The 27,773-nt window shown below is 33.5% G+C and overlaps 1 protein-coding gene across 2 annotated transcripts; it reads left to right on the top strand.

Annotated features, from left to right (window-relative positions):
• The first annotated feature begins 675 nt into the window (after positions 1-675).
• LOC128189699 (uncharacterized) lies at positions 676-27,518 on the top strand. 2 transcript variants are annotated; one of them, XM_052861410.1, is made up of 10 exons: positions 677-896; positions 2,831-2,911; positions 3,873-4,010; positions 6,153-6,294; positions 9,268-10,592; positions 12,782-12,881; positions 17,048-17,136; positions 20,355-20,556; positions 22,118-22,339; positions 24,003-27,518. In XM_052861410.1, the coding sequence occupies exons 3-10, from the start codon at positions 3,909-3,911 to the stop codon at positions 24,062-24,064; spliced, it is 2,244 nt and encodes a 747-aa protein (XP_052717370.1). In that variant the 5' UTR covers positions 677-896; positions 2,831-2,911; positions 3,873-3,908; the 3' UTR covers positions 24,065-27,518. The 2 variants fall into 2 exon arrangements, with proteins under 2 accessions (XP_052717371.1, XP_052717370.1); XM_052861411.1 differs by lacking the exon at positions 24,003-27,518 and having other exon boundaries at positions 676-896; positions 22,071-22,281.
• Positions 27,519-27,773: the final 255 nt, after the last annotated feature.

Genomic DNA, 27,773 nt, shown 5'->3' with positions numbered 1-27,773 from the left:
ACCGTACGCGCATAATTTACACGCATGTAACAATTCGTTGTGTTACCCGTTGCCAAGTGTGTTGCTAACGCTGAGGGTAATAGAACGGATTACCAACTGCGTCTAAACCAATCAGATTTCAGTATTTAACATGAAAGTATAATAAAATTATTTGACAAGTCGACATAATTTTTTGACAAGACGACATAACACCTAACAAGTCAACATCATTATCTGACACCTCGGCTTATAATATGAATGATAAATTTCTTTAAACTAGTGGCCACATTACTTTTTTCTGTCAGATAATTATGTTAACTTGTCAGATCTTTATGTCGACTTGTCAAATAATTATGTTAACTTAATTGTCAGATCTTTATGTCGACTTGTCAGATCTTAATGTCGACTTGTCAGATTTGTTGCCTCTTTAATTTCAGTCTTTTTGAAATTATATCATATGCATGTAGCGTTGTACAAAGCCAAACGTTACTATAACAACGTCAGGCAATAAATGTTAAGTACTCAACATTTCATGTCTTTGGCTGTACAGTATTATACTCAGTGCAGCAGTGTAAAATGACTTATTTTCCAATTCTTTCAAACATGCGCGTAATTCAAATTAACATATAGTTTTAACTCTGGGTGCGGACATGCCGTGACACAGTCCACTGCTTTAGCGATTGGCTGAACCTGCATGTCACGCAAATCTTGCGCGGTTAGCTGGTTCGTATTGACAACGCCAGTGACCTACATTTTTCATGTTTATTTTCACCTGCCAATAGCCACGGATGTTTCGACAAAGCTTTCTGGTGAACATTTTTCCGATACACCGATATGTCAATATATTCTTTTAATGCTTATAAGAGAGTCTGCCATTGGTTTTCTTCAGTGTAGGTGCGAGCGAGAAAGAAGGACAGGTAGGATTTTTTTTTTCAATGTAAACCATTATGACGAAATACAGACCTCGGTTAAGTGGGGCAATTTATATGGGTCCGAATGACGATATTTGGTTTTTAAAAAAGGTGACATTTATATTTGTTTCACTTCGTACAGTAGATGACTAATAAAATTTAGATAAATATTGTGTACTTTATGCAAATGGATGTGAGAAAAAAATCGATGAACAGTTATATAATGCTAGAGCATGTAGTCTGTGTGTATTTTACTTACATTAGTATGGACGATCGAGTCTATTTTCATGTTATAGTGTAGTTGTTATGGGCGATGTGTGACCCTAATGACTTAATTAATTAACCTAAATATATATTCTAGTAAAAATAAAATTCATCTATAATTGAGTCAATGCAGGGGAGAGTATTGTTAATTCTGGAGGTAAAGGTTTTAATTGACCACTTTTCTGTCAGGGGCTTGGTTGTCAGATAGTTGAGTTCTTTATCATTTGTTCCTAAAGACAGAATTGATCAGAATTGGTAATCTTATTTGTCTTTCTGTGTGTTACATTAAAAACCTTTTCCGGAAACCCCAAGCTGTTCATTAAATTTGTGTTAAAAAAGTGATTTGAATTGCATACTTTTAATTTTAATGTAGACTGATGAATTATTAATTATTTTGGGCATTTTATATATGACCATGAATTTAAAATTGTTGAAAGTACATATAATTGATTATCACAAACTACGAAATATCTTACATCTACGTCGTATGTTTACCATTATAAAAAATATCTTGCATTTTCACGTGTATCATGCAGCATGTAGTTAACTTGATAATGGAGTTTTTTCCAACATGTCTGATGAAAATTAGTTTATTTTTCCAATCCAAAGATAATTAGGGTATTTTTTCAAATAATAGAGAGGCCAACCAACGTGTATGGGTACATGTAAGTGTAGAAAGGAAAATTTGTGCATTACATCATCAGTTTGTGTAATGACAAATTTCTACACATATGTACCCGAATGAACATATGTGTAAATTGCAAAGTACCTGTAAGGTCGAACTTGTAGCCTCTGTTTCCTTGTTGGCTATTCATTTTAATGAATATGTTAACTATTCTTAAGCCTGACTATTTAATGCTAATACTGATATCTGAAAACATAAATTTTCATTTAAGTCTAATATGTTATTGGCGTTTTATTTCACGCATCTCTTCATCTAAAACATACAATGGCTCCATTATCTTATTAATTTGCGATAAATAAAAATATGCATATATAACCAATGATGTATATTAAAATTAACACATGCAGAATTCCTAATTTTCGTTTATGACCAAAATTCTCAGCTTAGTAGGAGAGGATATCTATAATTACATAAAAACATTTACACGTACAGGTTAAAAATGCTAAACAAGAAAAGTAATTAATTGAGCTGGTACGCGTAGTTCTAACTTGTAACCTACACGTACAAGTACACGTACACATTGGTCTGATAAACCTCTCTAATTTTACATCTGCAAATATTTGAGTCTTCCTTATATGAACCTTTAGAATAGCGAAAACGTTCAATTCTGTGTGAACATTTTAATGACGTCACAATGATCATGATGATTACCGCATGCACTTATTATGATCTGATATTTGCATATTATTGTAAAGATAAAAACTTGGTTATGTTAAAAATTCTGAACGCTGTGCATTTTCAAACATAAGTAATTAATAAACAGCAATGTTAATTAAAAAATTCATTGTGATATGAACTTGGTTGGTAATCTACATGATCTAATCTTCTGAGAATACCAAAGGGCTTCACAGGATTTGATCATGTGACCAACCAAGTTCATATCCAGTTGAACTTTTTAACTTGCTGTTTACAGTATTTCTTTATTATTGTTATAATGTTTATGAAACACATAAGTTCATTAAAAATCTTAACATTATTATAATCTTAATAGGTTTGAGGAAACCAGGAATCCAAATACTATGTAGGCGTTTTTTTTGACGGGACACAAATTTGGCGGATTTGGGCCTATAAGGTATACCATTAATTTTGGCGGATAAAATTTTGATGAATTCCTTTCCTTTCAATAAAAACCTACTGTCAGGGTATTTTCAATAGCTGAGAAGTTAAGACATTTGCTTACGCAAAAATCCTAATAAAGGCATCAATACAATGCAGTATGTCACAACTGACGTCTGATCCTGGCTAATTCACACGCTTCAATACTCTAACTCTGCATGAAAAAAGTATACCTTAGAAGAAGTGGTGATGAAGAAACCATTTAATTAATCAGACAGTTATCTGTACAGTACCTATAGAATCATTTTAACAAGAACTTGGACTATGGGTAGTTGTGTTAAACAGCAATGTGACATAGGCCTGTTTATTTCATCATTGGCCACCCGGCCATGGCTCATTGAATTCAACATGATTTGTCTGGCTTTCGAGGTAAGACTACGCAATCGGTGCATATTTCGCACAAAACCAGCGTCATTTTTAATTGTTTTGACCAAGAAATAGATATAGTCACGTCCTACTGAAAGTCCAAGCTCATGTTAAAATGATTTTAAGTCGATAATGTCTCCTAAAACAACACACGCTAACACCCCTGTCACTGGGGTTAATATGCACCTGAACAGGGAAAATTGATAATTATGGTGTATAAACAATGAACTTCATATCTGTAGTTATGTTTTAGATTAGTTTTGTATTGATGATGAGTAAATGTACATTTGTATCTGCGACACAGTATGGATGTAACAATTGTCCTTTTTTATCATAATCACAGACTTAAAAAAATGTATGAAAATAATTAAAAGCTGCAAAAACTACATGTTTGTCTACAAAATCTACATATTAGATAAGTTCTTAAATTTGGTGATTTTAATTTTGGTGAATTTTCAGAAAATGCCAAAATAGGCCATAATTATATTCCCGCCTAAAAAAAAACCCAGCTGTACGATAGTATATATGCATATATATTTTGACATCTTCAGAAGCTTGTTAAAAGGCGGATTTGTTGATTCTCCACAATGCCGCATGGAGCAATCCGGTTTCCATTCGGGAAATGTCATGTGTGTCAGGACCAGGCAACAGGAGTGCATTATGGGGTGGCCACATGTGAGGGATGCAAGGTGAATACAAGAATGTGTGCAACCTTTGAAATATAAAAAAAGTATGAGAGATGTCGATAAATGTTCAATTTTTTATTGAAACAGATGGTATTTTAATGTGAATTATGCTTTGAATATTCAAGAATGTGTACCGTTGAACTAAATAGATATAAGAAAGTATTTGGGATGTCAAATTGTTAATTAATATTTCAATATTCATTCAAAATTACACGTAGATGATATATTTATCCTAGCTTATGTGTGATTTATGGTGTGAAAAACATTGATTTCATTCTTTTTCAAAATAATTTGACTTACCTGTGGTACGTATTACAGAATATTGATCATGTACATGCATATGGTTGTTATTTTGGTTGATATATGTCACAGTGATAGGAATTTATTTATTAATACAGAAAGGGAAACAGACATTGCTTATTTTAAGAAATAAAATACACTTTTTGTTTTCATGTGTGTTGCAGGATAACCTTGGAGGTCAAAAAATGTTGTTTTGAATAAAACTGAGGCATCGACTTCAGAGGTTATCCTAAATTTGGCATCCATGAAAACTTGTGCTTTATAAGTCCCCTACCGGTTTTCACCGGAGGGGACTATAGCTTTCCTCTGCGTCCGTCAATCCATCTGTCTGTCTGTCCGTCCATCCTTCTATCTGTCTGTCTGTCCCACTTCAGTTTTCCACACTTTTTTTCTTTATGCGTTTGAGTAATCCGAATAATATGAAATTTGCTGAACAGCTTCAAAATGTCAAACTACAGATCAAGTTTACACTTTTGTAGCGTCTGGTTGACATATTTTCGAGAAAATTAATTTTTTATATTTCAATTTTTTAATGTTTGGATTCGCTATTGGGTTCGGTGTGTATTTAATAAACGAGGAAAGTATGTAGTCAGGAATAATATCGTGCATTACTTGGACCATTCCTTTTTTTTTGTTTCAAACTAACAAATAAGTTCTGTAAAATAGTGTCAAGCATTGTGTTGTAAATTTAATCGACAGTGTTTTTTGTATTATTACAATCGGGTTGGTTATCGGGTTGGTCTGTTGATCCGAGGTACAGAGGACTGTAAGAAATGATATTCTGCATAACAGTGCATTAATTGTTTTCACAAATTTCTACAAACCGGTAGGGGACGTGTATTGCTTATGCAATACTCTCAGAATGCTTGTTTATTTCTGTTAAACTACTACGGTAAATAGATTTTATGAAACTTTGTCATGTTTGTTGTTGATAAATACATAAGTACATCAGAATATGCTTACCGGTATTTGCAGAAAGTTTTATCATGATGATTTAAATGGGAGTTATGCCCCTTTATTTTAAATTAAAAACAATATGTGTATACCTCATTGTAGCTTTGTTAAGTAATGTGGGCATTTTCTTATTAAGGATATTTGTCCTCATGACACAACAATGAATAGCAGAATAGTTTTCATAGGGTTTCAGCTACTAAGTGTGTGGCTTTCGTTTTATTTTATACTAATTCTAAGCTAGGGTTTTAAATGGCTTGAATAAAGAGATAATCCCTCTACCAGCCTCAATATTAATCTTACAAGACAAAGAAGTGAATAGATTTCATACATGATAATATGATAGATTTTATCCATGAAAGAACTGGATACACATTTGATTATACACTATAGAAAAGGATGAAAATGATTTTCATGCAGGATAAATGTTAAATCATGTTTAATAATCTTTTATAATTACAATTAATCTGATAAAAGCCTAATATGATGAATAAAATAATTACAGGAGGCCCTATTACATACATAAACATGAAAAATGACATGATACCTAAATTTTTAAAGAATGCAATATTATTATAGGTTGTTATGAAAACAAATTACATCTAAATAGTATTAAACAACTTATCTTACATACAAGCAGCACAAAATTATCGCATCAGTATTTATAGGTGTATTGATGGTCAATTAGCAGGTGGGAAAGATTTTGCAGGTGATAAGGCTTTGTAGGTAATAGTGTCACTGTGTGGATGTAACTTGTAAAATGTGAGTGTTTTGACAGGTATTTAATGAGGCAGTATTCTTTTATTTATTCAAAACAAAAGTGTGAATCTGTTTATGGTTGAAGAATTTGATCACTGTTACATTTTTAACATAAAATGTATTTCTTTTTTACAGGGATTTTTCAAAAGAAGCACAATACGAGGAGAAAAGTATAAATGTTTCTTTGGGGGTCAGTGTGAAATAACACCCCAGAATAGAAATCGCTGCAAATCTTGCAGGTTCAGACTATGTCTAGAAAGTGGAATGTCCTTAGAAGGTAAAACATGTTTCTACATGGCTCATCATGTTCTTTTGTCAATACTATGTTAATAATTTGTTGTTTATGTTTGAAAAGGATTTAATTGTGGTTTTTTATTAACCAAACAAATTCGTTTAATAAAGGTACATTGAATTAGTTTTAAAAAGCATTCTCTCAAATTCACAAACAAATGCCAAAATTCTTTATTATTTTGATATATTGTAATAACAAGGTGATGAGGATTATGCTGTTCAGTTTTATTGAAATCTAAATTATGTAATCTCTTTTTGTGTCTGTAACTTTTTGTAAAAGGTAATTGATTTGTAAGCACTTTATCTTCATACATGTAGTACATTATGTTACATCAGAACTTACTGTATAAAATAATATTTACATATTCCAGTGTCTTTGTCTGTGATAACACTATACAAATCGATTTTGTACTATACAGTCCAATAAATTGACAAATGACATATTGTTGGGGTGCAAGCGTCCGTCCCGGGCTTGCATACTTAATATTCTAATTCTAATCGTACAACTGCTGAAAATTATATGAATATACGTAATAAGGAATCATTCTTTGAATATGATGAGGTGATAATTTCAGCCGGGGCGGGATCAAATCTATCATAAAGACCTTTGGGCTTTATTGGATTTGATCACACCGCGCCGAAATTATCACCTCATAATTAGCTCACCTGAGCCAAAGGCTCAAGTGAGCTTTTCTGATCACAATTTGTCCGTTGTCTGTCGTTGTCGTCGTTGTCGTTGTTGTCGTTGTTAACTTTTCACATTTTCATCTTCTTCTCAAGAACCACTGGGCAGATTTCAACCAAATTTGGCACAAAGCACCACTAGGTGAAGGGGATTCAAGTTTGTTCAAGTGAAGGGCCACGCCCTCTTTAAAGGGGAGATAATTGAGAATTATTGAAAATTTGTTGGTATTTTTCAAAAATCTTCTTCTCAAAAACTATTTGGCCTGAAAAGCTAAAACTTGTGTGGAGGCATCCTCAGGTAGTGTAGATTCAAGTTTGTTCAAATCATGGTCACCGGGGGTAGGGTGGGGCCACATTTGGGGGATCAAGTTTTACATAGGAATATATAGAGAAAATCTTTAAAAATCTTCTTCTCAAAAACTATTAGGCCAGGAAAGCTCAAATTTGAGTGGAAGCATCGTCAGATAGTGTAGATTCAAGTTTGTTCAAATCATGGTCCCCGGGGGTAGGGTGGGGCCAAAATCGGGGGATCAAGTTTTACATAGGAATATATAGAGAAAATCTATAAAAATCTTCTCAAAAACAATTAGGCCAGAAAAGATCAAATTAAAATGGAAGCATCCTCAGATAGTGTAGATTCAAGTTTGTTCAAATCATAGTCCCTGGGGGTAGGGTGGGGCCACAATGGGGGGATCAAGTTTAACATAGGAATATATATTAAAATTCTTCTTCTCAAAAACTATTAGGCCAGAAAAGCTCAAATTTAAATGAAAGCATCCTCAGGTAGTGTAGATTCAAGTTTGTTCAAATTATGGTCCCTGGGGGTATGGTGGGGCCACAATGGGGGATCAAGTTTTACATAGGAATATATAGAGAAAATCTTTAAAAATCTTCTTCTCAAAAACTATATGACCAAGAAAGCTCAAATTGGCGGGTAACCATCCTCAGATAATGTAGATTCAAGTTTGTTCAAATCATGGTCCCCTGGGGTAGGGTGGGGCCACAATGGGGGATACATTTTTATACATAGAGAAAATCTCTAAAAAAAATCTTATTCTCAAAACTATTAGGCCAGGAAAGCCCAAATCTGAGTGAGAGCATTTCCAAATCTTGTAGATTCAAGTTTGTTAAAATAATAGTCCAGTGGTATGGTGAGGCCACAGTGGGGGATGAATTTTTACATAGGAATATATAGAGAAAATCTTTAAAAATCTTCTTTTTAAAGACCATTTGGCCAGAAAAGCTTTAACTTGTGTAGAGGCATCCTCGGGGAGTGTAAATTCAAAATCACAGTCCCTAGTGGTAGGGTGGGGCCGTGATGGCGGTTTGAATTTTTACATAGGAATATATAGAGAAAATCTTTAAAAATATTCTGGGAAAGTTTTTCGGTCCAAAACTCAGTACTTAGTGTGAAAGCACAGGTTATGCAGATATAATTTTGATGAAACCATGATACCCTAGAGAAAAGTGGGGCCACAAAATGGGGGGGTATATAGGAATAGAGAAAACTCTTTTTACAGGTACAACAACAAAAGGGGCTTGGTATTTACCAAAAGAAAGAGCTGGATAAAAATTGGTAGATTTTCAATTTTTTTTTTAGCAAGATCTACTGTACTTGGTTGTCAAGATAGTTTGATACTGTAATGCTAATTTGATCAGAATTAAGGCAATTGTTGCTCAGGTGAGCGATGTGGCCCCTGGGCCTCTTGTTATACTCAAGGAATGATTCCTTATTCCTTAATAAGTTACCAGTTAGAATATATATTCATGCAGTTTCTTTCTGTAACAAACATGTCTTTATAAGGTATTAATAGCAGCACAGACATTTGTGATAATGTGAAAAGATACATTTTGCCTATTGCAAAAATTCTAAGAAATGAATAACTATTTTCATTTTACATTCATTGAAAGGAAATTTAAATATTAGACTTGAAACATTTAGAAGTTTCAGAAAAATTCAATTTTAGGAAAATTTTGGCATACATGTGTATTTGCTGTAGCTACCATAAGCTGTATAAAATATATTGCGTACATCACAATGTTGACCCTTATGAAAAAAGTATGAATATTTCCCCTTGACAATACATTAAAACTTAGTGCAATTAAACATCCAAAAAGTCATGGATTTTTGGTTTCAGCATAATTTGTTAAATGTGTATAATGTTGTTAAGAATTAACTCCATTCTTTAAACAATTCTATTTTGATGTATGTATATGTGTGGTAAAATACTTATATTTTTTGATGATCAGTTTCTTCTTTTAATCTTTTTATCAGCTGTAAAGATGGGGAGGATTCCAAAATTGGAAAAAGAACGTGCATTAGAGTTAGCAAGTCAGGAGGGAAGTCATGGAATTGAGAACTCCATTAGGGATGATACAGTCGATGGTCAGAAAAAAAGCATTAAAAAAGGTGTCAAACGGGAACATAAATCAACAAGTGGGTTCTCCGGCTTCCAGGGCCAGAAAAAACTGGGTCATGACGAAAGTGCCCGGATGTCAAGCTCATTGGACAGCACCGAAAACAAACCAGAAGGTTTAGAAATAGTCTTTGATGTTGATAAGAGCAGGATAATGCAGCCAAGACAGTCCATAAGTTCTGTCGACTCCTCCACAGATTCTCAGAGCCTGGAGTATTTGGGTAAAAGAGTCAGCTCGCCTGAAAGTAACAGTGATTTGGGTCCCAATCCGCACTGCCCAGTGTCCGTCTTGGCACCTTATAATGACATTAATTCCTTTACTTCATCTCTGCTTTCTGAATCCAGTACAGTAACTGGTTCAAATAATGTACAAAAAATGGAGGATATGGAAACAAATCGTATGATAAAAACAGAATATGATTCGCAGTTTGAGAATTGCTTACACAGAAATCCCTCTGGCAGCTCAAGTCTTACTTCACCACCCATCTTAGACGGGTACCACGCCCAGAATGGTCCCCCAGCATCCATCCACATTAACAAATTCTTTCATGCGAATTACCCATCTGATATCAACACTGGTTTTGTAAGGCAGGAAGAAATGAGAACACTTGATTATGAGACTGACTTAAATGAGAAGTTGTATCCAAAGCACCCGCAGGCTTGTAATGTATCTCCTTATGACTCCAACAGCACTGCATTGGCTTATGGGGCTTCAAGTGATTCACACTGTTGTATTTCCTCATCGAGAAGTGAATCCACAATATGGGATAAGGAAATTCTGGGGAAGCTACAAGTGAATGATAACAGCTTTAAAATGGAACTGAAAACCTCCGAGATCTATGCGCCTGTTCGTAATCACTATGCATATTTGGGTGATGTTGAACTGGGCGGGATGTTTAACCGCCTCCCTCTCTACATTCAAACCTTGCAGCAGTTGGATGTTTGTCAGAGGACAGGGCTTCTCCTGAAACTGCAGGAAGTACCAAATGACATGATCAACAAAATCTGTAAGATGCTTGCGATGGAGGACAGGTTTGCAGTCAGTAAGGAGGGAGTCAGCATGGGGAAGGACTCAACATTCCTCATTCAGGGAACCCTTCAAAGGCTCAAGTTTTCCATGGATACTCTTTGGAAGCCCATCTGGCTGATGAGACAATATGTCAGACAAGGATTATCAAGCGTGGTAAACATTTAAAAAAAACTCTTCAAATTGTTGAAAATATTGACACTGATTTAAATAAGTTTGGGAGTTTCATGTTTTGTCAGTCATGCAATATTAAGACAATTTGGTATCAGGGTAATTTTTAACCGGGTTTTCCAACGGAAAAATCCGGTTATTAAAATGGTGAAAATGGCGGGCGGGCGGATGGCGGGCGGGCGGGCGGGTGGGCGGGCGGCTGCCAAAAGGGTACCCTCATTGTACGGATAACTCCTCCTACAGTTTTCAAGATAGGAAGTTGTTCTTTTGCAGATCAATTGTACATATATCAGAGGTGTGCATATTGCTAGGATTTTGATTTCCGATAATTTATCGAAAAAATACCAGCTTTTGAACTTAGTCATTTTTTGGCAAAATATTGCATATAGGGTACCCTCATTGTACAGATAACTCCTCCTACAGTTCTCAAGATAGGAAGTTATTCTTTTGCAGATCAATTGTACATATATCAGAGGTGTGCATATTGCTAGGATTTTGATTTCCGATAATTTATCGAAAAAATACCAGCTTTTAAACTTAGTCATTTTTTGGCAAAATGTTGCATATAGGGTACCCTCATTGTACGGATAACTCCTTCTACAGTTCTCAAGATAGGAAGTTGTTCTTTTGCAGATCAATTGTACATATATCAGAGGTGTGCATATTGCTAGGATTTTGATTTCCGATAATTTATGAAAAAAATGCTAGCTTTTGAACTTAGTCATTTTTTGGCAAAATGTTGCATATACATGTAGGGTACTCCATTTCACTGGATAAGGGTTGACATGAATTATGGATACAGTTTACATAAAAGAAAACCCGGTTTGCTGTCACATTGACAGCTTTTCACTTGTTTCAATGATGATAAGGGACTTGAAATCATTTAAAAATTATTTTTAATCACAAAATATTATGTTGTACAGTCTGAGGCACGTCGGGACAAGGACAGTGCAGTGTCTGACAGAATAAACAGTTTGTGGTTTATAACTTACCTAATAAACTTAAAATAGTGCCTGTTTGGGACGGTAACAGTTGAAATTGACACCCCTCAAAAACCATTGTCAACCTCCGCTTTGCGTCGGTAGACAATGATTTTCTCTGGAACAATTTCAACTGTTACCCTCCCAAACAGGCACTATTCAAATAGTATTACATGTACTTCTACACATGCAGTTTGACATACTGTAAATTCCTTACATTACGCGAGTACTTAATTCCGCAATCTTGCTGATTTGAGTTAAAGGGACTTTACACGATTTGAGCTCAAAATTTAAAATTTAATTTTTCCAAGTTTAATGCTTAGAATGGTTAATTTGGGTACTTTTAATCCTTTTTCAAAATTTGAAAGTCAAATATTGAGTTATAAGCAAGATACAGAGTTTTAAAATCTTTGTTTTGTAAACAAAGCTCGAGCTTTGTTATGGTTAACATATGTGTTTTATTGGTATAAGTCTCAATCAAATGTTGCGTTTTTCTGTTTATCATATTATTTATGAACACGTTGATCAGTTACCTTTTTTGCCACGAGTCATTTAGTCAAAGAAATGGTAATTTCATACTTTACATTATTTGTAAACAAGTATAAGACTCCAGCTTTGTTTACATACCAATGACTTCTTACCTCTGTATCTCTCTTAAAACTTGACTTCTAATATTCAAATTTTGGTCAATCATTCAAAATGAGCAAGTAAACCATTTTATACATAAAATAAGAAAAAGAAAATTTTGATCAAAAATTATGTTAAAGCACCTTCAAATTGTGAGAATATAAAATCGCAAATTGTTTGAATTTCGGCCCTTCTTTTTTGTGGAAATCTGTCATTGTAAAGACAAAAGCACAGATGGGCATTTTGATGTGATGATTTTTCGAGTTACAATGTATGCCCTATACTAAATGTGTCCCCAGCCATACATTATGTCAAGCATTCTCATCAACAAGTTATGTCAGAGCATGGGGTATGGGAGCTAGCTCACTATTTCTGTCATTAAAAAAAACAAAAACATTTTTACAGTCTAAAAAGGAACTGCACTTTGAAATTACAAATATACATTGATAATAACAAATTCTGAAAATGCCCTGAATCTCTCCATGATCCGAAAAAAAACCCACTAATGCCTATGTGCAGCTTTTCTTGTCTTAATATATTTAATTGGTTTTAATTATTAATGTTTAGCCTGGAACTATAATCTACACTGGAGCCACAGATGAGGAACTGAATTATGTTTGGCCAAGTCTCATGCAATCTGTACAGTTCTATAATGATGTGATATTAGGTGAGTAGTATCTCTAACCAATTATGTCAATTTTCGGGCATTATGTATACTTTTTAGCTCACCTTAACCAAGGGCTCATGTGGGCACTTGTTCACTGTCTTTTGTCGTCTTCGTAAACATTTTACAATTTTTATCTTCTTCTCCAGAATCGCTATAGCCCAATTTCAACCAAACTTGGTGCAAAATATCCTTTGGGGATAGGCTTTTAAGTTGTTTTTTTGAATCGAAGGGCCAGTTCCTCTTCAAAGGGGAAATAATCAGGAAAGAGTAGAAATAGGGTTGATTGTTTTAAAAATCTTCTCCAAAACCATTGGGCCAATATCAACTAAATTGGGACAAAGCATGGGTAGGAGATTTCAAGTTTTACGAAATGAAGAGACAGTTCCCCTTCAAAGTGGGAGATACTTAAGAAAGAGTAAATGTAACCGAGCAGAAAGGAGGCAGTTGGAGGTTTCAGTCAATTAAGGCATTGACCTATAAACAAAGAAATTAATAATACATTAGACATAAAATACAATTTTACATGTACCTTCATTATATCTTTAGTTCCATAAATCTTTGACAAAAAGCAACCGTTACTAAATTTGTAAGGTCAAATATTATGGTATTACGAAACATGTTTTTATCTTATAAGTGGATATTGTAGTAACTTTGCAATCGTCTGGAATTCAGGTATCTTTCAATGTATCTATATAGAAGAAATTCTTCTGAAACTAAAAAGCTAGTAGATGGGGATGGGGATGAGGAAAAGAAAGAAGGCTCAAGATTTTTGTAAATATGGCTTGTAATAAAAATTTACAATTCATTTAATATTTTAATAAATTGGTAATGAATTTAAATTATTTGATGGAGATTTGATGTTTTTAGCTCACCTGAGCCAAAGGCTCAAGTGAGCTTTTCTGATCACAATTTGTCCGTTGTCTGTCGTTGTCGTCGTTGTCGTTGTTGTCATCGTCGTTGTTGTAAACTTTTCACATTTTCATCTTCTTCTCAAGAACCACTGGGCAGATTTTAACCAAATTTGGCACAAAGCACCACTAGGTAAAGGGGATTCAAGTTTGTTCAAATGAAGTGCCACGCCCTCTTTAAAGGGGAGATAATTGAGAATTATTGAAAATTTGTTGGTATTTTTCAAAAATCTTCTTCTCAAAAACTATTCGGCCTGAAAAGCTAAAACTTGTGTGGAGGAACCATCAGGTAGTGTAAATTCAAGTTTGTTCAAATCATGGTCCCCAGGGGTAGGGTGGGGCCACAATTGGGGGATCAAGTTTTACATTGGAATATATAGGGAAATTCTTTAAAAATCTTCTTCGCAAAAACTATCAGGCCAGAAAAGCTCAAATTAAAATGGAAGCATCCTCATGTAGTGTAGATTCAAGTTTGTTCAAATCATGGTCCCCGGGGGATAGGGTGGGGCAACAATTGGGGGTTCAATTTTTACATAAGAATATATAAAGAAAATCTTTAAAAATCTTCTTCTCAAAATCTATAAGGCCAGGAAAGCTCAAATTAAAATGGAAGCATTCTCAGAAAGTGTAGATTCAAGTTTATTCAAATCATGGTCCTCATGGGTAGGGTGGGGCCACACTTGGGGGATCAAGTTTTACATAGGAATAAATAAAGAACATCTTTAAAAATCTTCTTCTAAAAAACTTTAAGGCCAGGAAAGCTCAACTTTGAGTGGAAGCATCCTCAGGTAGTGTAGATTCAAGTTTGTTCAAATCATGGTCCCCAGGGGTAGGGTGGGGCCACAATTGGGGGATCAAGTTTTACATTGGAATATATAGGGAAAATCTTTAAAAATCTTCTTCTCAAAATCTATCAGGCCAGAAAAACTCAAATTAACATGAAAGCATCCTCATGTAGTGTAGATTCAAGTTTGTTCAAATCATGGTCCCCGGGGGTAGGGTGGGGCAACAATTGGGGGATCAATTTTTATATAAGAATATATGAAGAAAATCTTTAAAAATCTTCTTCTCAAAATCTATAAGGCCAGGAAAGCTCAAATTTGAGTGGAAGCATCCTCAGATAGTGTAGATTCAAGTTTGTTCAAATCATGGTCCCCGGGGGTAGGGTGGGGCCACAATTGGGGGATCAAGTTTTACATAGGAATATATAGAGAAAATCTTTAAAAATCTTCTTCTCAAAAACTATTAGGCCAGAAAAGCTCAAATTAAAATGGAAGCATCCTCAGGTAGTGTAGATTCAAGTTTGTTCAAATCATGGTCCCCGGGGGTAGGGTGGGGCAACAATTGGGGGATCAATTTTTACATAAGAATATATAAAGAAAATCTTTAAAAATCTTCTTCTCAAAAACTATTAGGCCAGGAAAGCTCAACTTTGAGTGGAAGCATCCTCAGATAGTGTAGATTCAAGTTTGTTCAAATCATGGTCCCCGGGGGTAGGGTGGAGCCACAATTGGGGGATCAAGTTTTACATAGGAATATATAGAGAAAATCTTTAAAAATCTTCTTCTCAAAAACTATTAGGCCAGAAAAGCTCAAATTAAAATGGAAGCATCCTCAGAAAGTGTAGATTCAAGTTTGTTCAAATCATGGTCCTCAGGGGTAGGGTGGGGCCACACTTGGGGGATCAAGTTTTACATAAAAATATATAGAGAAAATCTTTAAAAATCTTCTTCTCAAAAACTATTAGGCCAGGAAAGCTCAACTTTGAGTGGAAGCATCCTCAGATAGTGTAGATTCAAGTTTGTTCAATTCATGGTCCCCGGGGGTAGGGTGGGGCCACAATTGTGGGATAAATTTTTATATAGGAATATATAGAGAAAATCTTTTAAAAAATTTCTTTTAAAAACAATTTGGCCAAGAAAGCTCAAATTGGCGTGTTACCATCCTCAGATAATGTAGATTCAAGTTTGTTCAAATCATGGTCCCTGGGGGTAGGGTGAGGCCACAATTTGGGGATAAATTTTCATATATAGAGAAAATCTTTAAAAATCTTCTTCTCAAAACTATTAGGCCAGGAAGGCCCAAATTTGAGTGGAAGCATCCCTAGATCATATAGATTCAAGTTTGTTTAAATAATAGTCCAGGGGTAGGGTGAGGCCACAATGGAGGATGAATTTTTACTGAGGAATAAATAGAGAAAATCTTTAAAAATCTTTTTAAAGACTATTTGGCCAGAAAAGCTTAAACTTGTGTAGAGGCATCCTCGGGTAGTGTAAATTCAAGTTTGCAAAATCACAGTCCCTAGTGGTAGGGCGGGACCGTGATGGCAGTTTGAATTTTTACATAGGAATATGTAGAGAAAATCTTTAAAAATATTCTGGGAAAGTTTTCGGTCCAAAACTCAGTACTTAGTGTGAAAGCACAGGTTATGCAGATTTAAGTATGATGAAACCATGATTCCCTAGAGGAAAGTGGGGCCACAAAATGGGGGGTGGGGGTATATAGGAATAGAGAAAAATCTTCTTACAGGTACAACAACAAAAGGGGCTTGGTATTTACCAAAAAATAAGAGGTGGATAAAAATTGGCAGATTTTCATTTTTTTTAAGCAAGATCTACTGTATTCAGTTGTCAAGATATTTTGATACTGTAATCATTATGCTAATTTGATCAGAATTAAGGCAATTGTTGCTCAGGTGAGCGATGTGGCCCCTGGGCCTCTTGTTTGAATTGTCCTCACAAGGCCATTTTCAAGGACTTTTTAAACTTTGGTTGGTGCATGGATATATTACAGTTGAACTTTGGTATCTGGTACACTTTTATATCAAATAAGATATGTTATAAGTGATTTGTAAGTCCCACCCATGCACTTATACTGTATTTTACCCTTGATGTCTCAAATACCCAGGTATCTTGAGGATTTTAACCAGTCCCATCTAGTTCGAGATAACGGGGATGTTTTGGTTAAATTTGGTTGGTCCTTTTCATATATTAAAATATCAGTTAGAGACTATAATAAATGTTGATTTGCTTGTAAGAAATATTTGTAATGTCAGAATTGTTTGTTACCCAAACCACTACTTCTATTAATATTAAACATTATTATCCAATTGTGAATAAAGGTTTAATTTCAAAAAATGTCTCTTAATGAACCACTTTGACATTTGCGATTTATGAAATGAATTATTTGTTTACAGTGTATAGCTGGTCATTGGGGTAGAAAGCAGCATTTGAATCTGATCTGTATTTTGTGTTGTAGGATTTGCCTTTGGCTGCCCTGGATTCAAGAATTTACAGAGCGAGTTGAAGGAAATTCTGACACAGAATGCCTACTTTGAAATTTGGATTGTAAGTAACAGATTTATTGGAGAAGGCTTACATAGGCATTGCCTGCTGCCTAATCCTTTTATGTAAATGTATATTTGCATAATAAAATATGTTCAAATCAAATCAAATCAACAGATTTATTTAAAGAATTTAAAGCTACATCTAGTAGATAATTCCATGTGGTTTTTAAAATCATTAATAAAGCAGCAACAATTACAACATAAAACAAACTCTGGAAGTTATTGACATTAATCAAGATGTTTAATTTTTATTTTTTCATTCATCTTATTCGAAAAATTATAAAAATCAAGGTAGGTTTTCCCTAATTCATTGTATAAAAAGGGGCTGCAGACACAAGTTATCGATAAGGAATATCATCCTCTAGCTTTTACTTAATATACGTACATCTCTTACTTATATGTCTTTTTGATCATGTAAAAATTTAATTTTTTTTTATTCAGCAAAGATAGGAAAACTCCTAACTTTCCATAAAACCTAATTTGGTTTGATTGTACATGTATACCATATTTTATTTTGTACATGTATAATTATTAGCACTAAAGTAGTGAATAAAAATGATATTCAAAATGGGTTTATAAGACAATTTTAACTTACAGTCTGAGAGAAGAATTCATGATTACTTTAAAGCGTTACAGGAAATTTTGCCCCTTATACAGATTTTGCTGTCATAAGGCATGCAGGGATTGACAATACTTATAATCATGTTCTTCTTAAGTTATATTTCTTATAGCTATTAAAATTTATTAGAATCATAAAGAAATAAACTCTAATGACTAATATTTTATAGATATCTTTTAGTTTGTATGTATAAATGAGGTGTTAATTGGCTGGCAGTTTTCCAAATAATTTAAATCATTTGTCTGTGTTGTATCAATATATAAAGTACTGTGTTGTATCAATATATAAAGTACTGTGTTGTATCAATATATAAAGTACTGTGTTGTATCAATATATAAAGTACTTGAAAGGATCTGTACTGATAAGACTGTGATACAATAGAAATGGAGACATAAACACGCATCAAAACATGAGATGATTTGTCACTCAAACTAATTATGATGGTATATTAATTCACACTTCTGAATATATTGCGCACATTATTGGTAAACATCTCTAATCATCTTGAGACCAATGCAAGGTATTATAGTCTTGTGTGGAAATGAATCACAGAGGGAAGTGAGCACGGATTCGTTTGGAATAGCATTAGGTGTGCTGTTTGTATTATTATTTGATATAAACTTAAGGATGTCTTGAAAATACCATATGTCAATTGAATGCAATTACATTCTGTTATGTTGTTGAAAAATGCAAGACAGTTCACAATGTGTTTATTTTTCTGAAATACATGTATACACATACATGATGCATCATGATCATGATATACAGATTAACGATCTCCGATCCTCAGCAATGTTTGATATCTCTAAATTATCCAAAAAAATTTATCCCTTGTACTGTACGACAGTCTCTTTCTATCAGACCAGATTTCCGGATATTAAATGTTTAACCGGACAGGTTTTCACTTTGATGTTAATAAAAAAGTTTTCAGATAAAATGAAAGAAGCGTGGTTTTTGATGGTCTAAAATTTACATCATAATATCCGTGCCATCGGAAATCCGGAACACCCAACCATAAATCTGCCTTATATATAGACAAAATGAATAAGTCTCTAGAAGTGTTAATATTACCCTAAGCCATTTAATGGACTGCTTGGTTTAGTGGCTCCACGGAGACCTATAGAGTTTAAGGGGTTCCATCCACCGTTGCAAACTTATTTTCTAATCTGAACTCAGTTTGTATACGTTACTTATTCCATTATATTTGTCGTAGCCAAAATGCCTGGATACCATAAAAAAATTTCTTTCTATTTTATTTCATTTATAAAGTTTGAAGGATAAATAGCATTTCTAGGATGAAAAAAATATTTTGAGGTTGAGGGTCGGAGAACCTTAATAGCAAATTAGATTTGTTAGAATAGAAAAAATCTAATTTTGGTACAACTTACACTGTAATTTAAACGTTCTACAGAAAAGAAGTGTGTTAATGAGCTCTCATTAGTTCCAGTCTTAAAACTACTCTCCAATGTAGATTATTGATTTCTATTTTGTAATGAAAAAAAACTACATGCATGGCATAATTTTCAGAAATTCTTGTTAGCAGAGATCTAAAAATTTCTACTGCAATTGTTAATTACCTGGTATGTTGTTCATTATGTAAAATCTTTTTCTTGAAGTCTTTGTAAAGATTTTGTTGGAACATTAATTAGAAATTATTTGAGCATTTGTCCATGTATTCATTAATACATGTGATGCAATATTTTAATTTACTAATATTTTTGTTGGCAAATGACATTGCTGACTTGTTTTTTAGGGTTTTTTGGGGGGAGAGGGGAGGGGCAGGTGGAGGATCAAAGGGTGGGGTAATCAATGATCAGGATATACTGTTTACAGGGTTATTTTTGCCCCTTGTTATTTTCGCCCCTCTGCACTTGTAAATAGTTTTGCCCTGTCTTAAATTTGCCCAGACATGATTGTGTACTGAAGATATAACTTCGAAAATTAGTATTTGCCCAGTCTTAAATTTGCCCGCTGACAATGAGGATGAAGGGGCGAAAATAAAACGGGGGAGAATATTTCCCTGTATACAGTAGTTGTTAGTTCTATCAAAATTTTATTTCTCAGTGAGCACAGTAAATGTGCATCTATTTTCTATAATCATGGAGATTTCAACTCAGAGATAATGTACTCATACATCAAAAACCGAAAAAAGGAATGAAGTACATGTATCAAGTAAATACTGTATACATGTACAGGGTTATTTTTGCTCAATGTTATTTTCGCCCTTCTTTATTTGCAAACGCTTTCATCGCGTTTTGAATTTGCCCAGACAAAGTTTTGTTTTAAAGAGAGATTTTTTAAGACTTTGGAATTTGCTCAGTCTTAAATTTGCCTGCTGACCACGAGGGTGAAAGGGGTGAAAATGAAACGGGGGCGAATTTTTCCCTGTATACAATATTCATTGACAAAGTGAAAAAAAAATGTTGATCATTTCTTGGAGAGAAAAAAAAATTTGCTATCATATGGATTCCCATACATTATGAAGAAATAGAATTCAAAGTTTGTTGACATTGACAATTAATATTCACATCCTATAGCAGCATGGTTTCCAGACAACATTGCTCCATTATATTATCACAGGTCTATTCTTTTTTTTACAGCTGTTGATGGCTGACTTCTGTATAGACGGCAAATGCCATTTTCCACTGCCAAACAAACAAATCTACACAAACGAAACAATGATTAAAATCCTGAAGGAGAAATCAGTTGTAGAAATCAAAGGTGTTTTGGAGAAGATCAACAAATGCCAGCTGTGTGACTTAGAAATCGGTCTCCTTTGTGCAATTCTTCTTATACATCCAGGTACATAAGATCAGTTTTACAAGTAAAAAAAATTCTTTTGTCATGAATGGCAAACCATCGCAGAATTTGGAGTGGGTTGTTCTTGGGCAAGTAATTTATATTATGACTCATCATAATCTTAGTCCATGTACCTAGATGTGAGTGGGTATGGTATATGTACTCCTTGATAGACTTGGGTCTTGCAGAGGCTTTGAACTTTTGCCTATACATTGTACATCATTCTTTGTTGCATTATCATGAGGAATTATACCTGGTTCAATTCAGTGAGCACTAATATTTTTTCTTTTGTTGCATTTTGTTGTTTAGTGGATTCACAAAATCAGAAGTTCATCAAAATAAGAAACAACAATTTGTAATTGCACTATTACCCCTAAATTCACTTGCAATATCTTGGAAAAAAGTATGCCCACATTTTTTTTTTTAAAATCACAGTAATTTACCTTCAATGAAGTAGATGTAGACTAAAACATTTGAAATAACTTTGGATGTTTAGATAGAGGTAGCTTAAAGGGACTTGGAGGTGATTTGAGATCAAAATTTTTATTATTATTTTTTATGAATAAAATGGTTTACTGGTACATTTTAAATGATTGACCAAAATATTGAATGTTAAAGTCAAGTTACAAGCAAGATACAGAGGTCGAAAGAATTGATTGTTATGTAAACAAAGCTCGAGTCTTATAGCTGTTTACAAAAAATGCAATGTAGATAATTACCATTTCTTGGACAAAATGACAAGTAAAAAACAATTCAAACTAACTCAATATCTTCATTAATACTATTATCAACAAAAGAAAGTTACATTTGATTAAAACTTACGCCAATACAACACATATGTAAAAAATGACATTATTCAAGCTTTGTTTACAAAACAAAGAATTATGACCTCCATATCTTGCCAATAACTTGATATTTGACTTTCAAATTTTGACATGATATTATAAACGTCTATATTTATCAATATAAACATTGAAAATGGAAAAATAAAATTTGAAATTTTAAGTCAAATCGTGTCCAAGTCCCTTCAAGATAGACAGTCTGATTGAGATCAAACCTTCCATTAGCTCCTTTATTTTGCTGGTCATGTGGAAGTCCTTCCATGCGACCACTCAATAAAGGAGTCAGTGAAAGGTTTGATTTTAATCAGACTGTATGATATAGATCTTGATATTGATTATCTTATTGCTGGAGCAGATGGAAGTTTTTTTGAGTAGCTATATGCAGGTTTGAATGTTAAAAAATGCTGTCCTAGCTGGCTTATTTTCATGGTTCATGCAAATTTGGATTTGAAACATAATTAATTTTTAACAATACATGTACTGTACGTGTCTAAGGCACGTCAACCATAAATTACCTACAGTTCTGCAGTTAATAAACTAAATGATATCATTGTTTTAATATGGCTAAAATCGATGATTGTTGCTTTGTACTTTGGTACATTGTACATTGCTGTGATGTTTTTTCTGCAAGCATTTCAGATTGTTCCTGTATCTCATGTGTATTCTACATTACAGTGATGAACATTCTGCAAGAGTTTCAGCCTTGTGTCCCTGTATTTCAGATGATGAGAAGCTGGGAAACTCCTCCATGAACTTAGAGCCCCTGAGAGCTCTACATTCCCATTACTTAGACATCCTAGCCACAGTCGTCACCAAGATCCACACCACTCAGAGCACGAAGAAACTCAGCGACATCTTCAGCCTTACCCCCCTCATTAAGAAGCTGTCCACCCTGCTTCAGTTGCAGGTCACCCAGTATGGTGTGGAGCAGGTCCCCGATGAGGGTGAGTAGTAGTTTTAGGTACCAGGGTCACATCGGCAATTTTTTGGGGGTGAATTTTAAGGTTAACAAATTTAGGGAAAGGAAGCATTTACATGTACCATATAGTTATACCATGATACTTATCTGGATTCCTTCAGTGCTTTACAATGAGGTGAATATATTGGTAATGAATACTATTTCATTGACAAAAATTCATTTTTTAGAGCCCATTCCGATTATTCAGATGAATGATTGTTATGTAATGATTTTTCTCATGCATTTGTAGCATACTTGTTTAAAACTGGTTGCTCAGAATAGAAAATTGACAACTGTCGTCAAGAGGAGTAACTCAAAGGAAGAACATAATCCACAAATTTAGAATTGAGAGAGACTAAAAATATATGATAACAAATGAGGCACAGAATAGATTATATTTTATATAAATGTACCATAAACAGGCATCATAACCAGGATGTGTGAATGCGTGAATTAATTTTCCATCGGGATCATTACACATTTCAGAAGAAATTTGAAAGCTATTTGAAGAACTTCGAACTGATATGTGTGCAAAAATATAGAGAGAAAAGTTTTTAAAAGTCTTCTCGGAAACCAAACTGCCAGAAAAGTTGAAACTTGTGTAGAAGCATTCTATGGTAGTGTAGTTTCAAGTTTGATCAAATCATGATCCCTGGGGATAGAATGGGACCACAATTAGGGTAGAATTTTTACATAGAAAATTATAAATTGAGAAATACATCTTTAAAAATCTTCTCAAAAATCATTTGGCCAGAAAAGCTTAATGAGTGGAAGCATTCTATGGTAGTGTAGTTTCAAGTTTGTTCAAATAATGATGTCTAGGCTCCACAATTGGAGGCCCCCAGGTCAAATTTTTACACGAGAAGATATATGTATGGAGAAAAATCTTTTGAAAATCTTCTAAAAAACAATTCAGCCAGAAAAGCTGATACTTTTTATGGAAGCATCCTCGGGTAGTGTAGATTCAAGGTTCATTCATATGATGATCCCCTTGGGTAGGTTCGGGGCTTAAGTTAAAACTATTAGATTTTTAATAAGTACTGTCACATTGATAAAGTACTGCAAGGGGTAAAATATATTATACTGATTTTTGAAGATCATTGAGTTTGATTGCATTAATTCTATCTTTAGATATTACTCACATGATTCATTTGGGTTTTTTTGTCTATAGCTCAGAATTCTGGTAGGGAAAGCCTGGAAATTATTTTTTTTTTCTAATATGATTATTCATATTAGAAAAAAAAATAGTGTAATTATTCAAATACAGTGAAATAAATCTACCTGCCATGTGAAATTACATATCATTGATTTTAAAATAAATACTAATCAATGAAATCAACTCTCGTCAGTACTTCAATTAAAACATGCTAATAGCCTCTTCCCGGTGTTTGAGATTTTGATGATATTTTTTTGACACAAATCAGTTCTTGTCTGGTCATTTGTGTATAAAATATGACACCCATAATATATTGGATTTGAGGTGAAATATGTATGTGTCAACTGCATGATTATGCCAAAGGAATTTCAACCTTCTTTGATTCTGCATTTGGTTGTACTAAAGCACATGATTGGCATGTTACAATGACATTTCAAATTAATTAAGTCAAGTGGAATTCTTTGTTGAGATAAAGATTTGGTTTTTTTTTCAGATTGTCTGCAGTCCATTGCCATGAATGCCCAGGCCAATGTAGAGAAAGAGCATTTACTGTGAGAATTAAGAGTCAGATTAAGGAGAGAATGCATGAAGAGTCAGATTAAGGAGAGGATGAAGAGTCAGATTAAGGAGAATAACAGGCGACCAACATAATCAGAATCAGTGACACTAGGGTCAAGCGACAATCATGAATATCCAATGTTTATATGTCTTTCAGTCTTGAAATCCAATGATATATTTTGAATGGCTTTATTTTGTCTAATGTGGTACTTTAACTTGTGTTTATATATATATATATATATATATATATATATATATATATATATATATATATATATATATATATATATATATATATATATATATATATATATATATATAGTCATATTAGTGTGTGCCTTATTTATAGCTATTTATAGTGGTCAGGCATGTAAAAATTAGTCAGTACTAAGTGATCAAACATCAATGTTATAGCATTCACACATTTTCAGTTGATATATGACGTTTATGTCCGCTGTAGTTAAACAATGCCAGCTAAATTCTATTAATTAATTGGTTTGTCACTGACTGTCTATAGAAATGACTATAGAAGGCAAGGAGAAGGAGAGTCTTAAATGTACTTCTACAACCTGACATATTTATGTAGGTATAGTCAGAAACAAACCTAACATTACCAGGTAGTTTTGTTTTGTTGAGGACCCGATCTTTCTATATTATTGTTAAATTGAAGAAAGAAATACAAAGAAAAATGATGTTACAGGTGGCATGTTTTTATCTATTATCTGCTACTTGCTGCCTATAGAAATATAGTTGGCAATGACATGATGCGTTTAATCAAAAGATTTTGCAACATTTTAATCTGATGCAAAAACAAATGACGTTTATGTCCTCTGTAGTAAGTCTGTTCTGTGAAGGGGCATGGGTTTGTTATGGTTGTTATCTGTTCTTTCATAGCTCACTGTATGTGTGATATTCCTCAGTCATTGTTGATAAGTATGTCTAGTAGGTCAAAAAATATTTATATGGTATTGTTTGTTGTTAATGTTATTTGCTGCTGAATGAAATCCTGATTTAAATTCATTAAATAATTTAAGTCAAGTTGGTGAAATGTAGTTAAGATGTCAGCGCTTGCTTTTTAAAAAGTATATGGGTCTAGAAGTGGGCTATATGATGTTAATATATGTATTGTAAGTGACATATACTTTCTAATGTGAAATATAGATTATTGTACCACCGTTTTTATCTGTTGATGTTTGATATTGTTCTCAGGTCAGTGTTAAGGCCAATGGCCTCTTGTTTTGATGTATATAAGATTTCATTTTTGACTCAAGTTTGTAATCACACACAATCGTTTGCAAAGAAAAAATGAACATCGAAAGAGGGTGATTGTGTGATATTTTATTTCTTTTGAATTTGAATCCACCCGATTGTTCATGGAGCGTTACTGGTGATACTTATGCTAAAAATGAATTCTTTATTAAAGACAAAAGTTCTTATGCCTAAGAAAAACATGTTATTGTTTTTCATGCTATACTTTGTGTAATTGTTTCCCATGAGCCCAATACATATACTTTTTAAGTGCTTAAATCCTATTCTTGATACAGAGGCCTTGTAAACAGAGAAGGAATTTAACAAGTGTATGTCCGAGTTTTCTATCGTTGAGCCACAAATCAAACTGAGTGCTCATATATAAGACTAAGCTCAAATTCTGATGACCAAACCAGTTTGTTGCTCTTCAGGGTAATTTACATGTTTGACTCTGAATTTTAGTAGTTATACAGAACAGTTCTTCTTTGTATTAGAATTTAGAACCATTTTAATAAGACCTTGGACTTTCAGTAGGACGTAATTATATCTATTTCTTTCGTCAAAACAAGTTAAAAATGATGCTGGTTCAAGCGAAATTTACACCGATTGCGTAGTCATAGCTCAAAAGCCAGACAAATCTTGTTGATTTCAAAAGGCCATATCTGAATGGCCAGCGATGAAATAGACAAACCTACGTCACATTGCTGCTAACACAACTATCAAAAGTCCAAGCTCTTGTTAAAATGGTTGTAAAAATTAGAAGTCCTGTATTGTTAGTTTTTGTGATACATCCTTCACCCATAATTTGCAACCTATGGAATGGTTACCGTAATAATATATGGTCTTTAAAATTAATTTATTTTTTTAATGTTTAAGAAATTGCAATTTGCAAAATTATCTGCATGCAAAATTATTGATCTGCATGCAAGATTATTTAGATGATTCATAGGGCTTTGTTATCAAGCTCTAATCTATACTTTAATTGGCTTTAATTTCTTTTAAATGGATATTCTACTGTTATTATATTATAAAAATTATCTCTTCATATAAATGTAGAGTCATCATTGGAGCTGTTTTTAAAATCTTTTAAATGTCATTTTTGAGGCATTAAGTTCATTTTTTAATTTTTGTAATTTAATACTAACTTGAAAACTGTTATACAACAATGAGCATTATTTACTTACGTGTATAACACCCTGTGCATATATAAAGATACAGGTACATGTTCATACAAATCAATTAGGGGCATGTGTTCTGTATTACTGAAGACTGCGAAATATTCGCCCCTATTTATTTTTGGCCCCTTTCACTTGTTGTCAGTGGGTAAATTTAAGACTGGGTGAATTTCAATGTCTCAAATAATCCTTTTAACACAACTTTGTCTGGGCGAATTGAAGATGGGGCGAAACCGTGTGCAAGTGAAAATGGCCAAAAAATTCCTGTGTACAGTATCATCATTCCATTTGTAATGCAGCTAATACCATTTTTATGTCAAACATTCCTCTAGCAAAACTTGTTATATAGTATAAATAATTTATGTATCTTCCTCCAACGTTGTTAACAAAAAATGAAATTTCATTATAAGGTAGATAAAGTACAAAGGTGCAATTTCAAATATTGAGATTAGAGATACTGACAGGTTTTTTTGTACCATTGGTAGAGCAAGCAATCTTAAAATGGACAGGGACACAATTTAAGCTGAAAATTTTCCTGTTTTCTCTCTCTCCATTTTTGCTGAACTAGGGTATATTTGATGTTCAGCCAAATTTTGAATATAAGTTGTCCATTTAGATACAGAGGTTACAATTCTTTATTTCATTGATTTGGCTTTGTTTCTATGGTTATTTTTATATCAAATAATATGGTTATTATTACTGATTGATAGGCTTATCCAGATGTATGTTTAGGGGACATCAGTGCTAATGCACTTTGATAATAGACAATCAGCCTGTTATTGTGTGTTCACGAACATTTACATGTATGTCAATCATTACAATGACGTAAAAATGAGAGTTATACCGGTAGTATAAGGAGGTGATTTGAAGAAGTATCCTGTGACTTTCAAACAGACTTCTGTGATTCTCTACTGTAACTGTGTAAAGCAGTACTCCAAAAAATGAAGAATTTGATTCATTTATGGTTGTGTTGATATTGTTCTCTTAAAACTTTCGAAGTAGTTTGTTAAATAAATGAATACTTACGACTTTGCCTTATTGTTGTTATTCTAGATATGTTATATTAGATTTTTATATTTTCTAATCCATATTTTAGATTACCAAGGTGACCAGTTTATCAATCAGAGGGGGGTTTTCTTAAAGAAAAAGTACACTTGTTTGTTTTAAGCAGAGTTATACGAGAAATTAGGAGTTTTTTCTTTAAAAAAGTGGACTTGTTTGTTTTAAGCGGAGGTTTAGAAATTATGGTACCGTATATCAGGTTTTTCCGGATCATGTTTTTT

The sequence above is a fragment of the Crassostrea angulata genome, chromosome 6 (assembly GCF_025612915.1).
Source record: "Crassostrea angulata isolate pt1a10 chromosome 6, ASM2561291v2, whole genome shotgun sequence".
NCBI lineage: Eukaryota > Metazoa > Mollusca > Bivalvia > Ostreida > Ostreidae > Magallana > Magallana angulata.
Note: the sequence above shows the minus strand (reverse complement) of the source record. Positions and strands in the feature narration are given on the sequence as shown.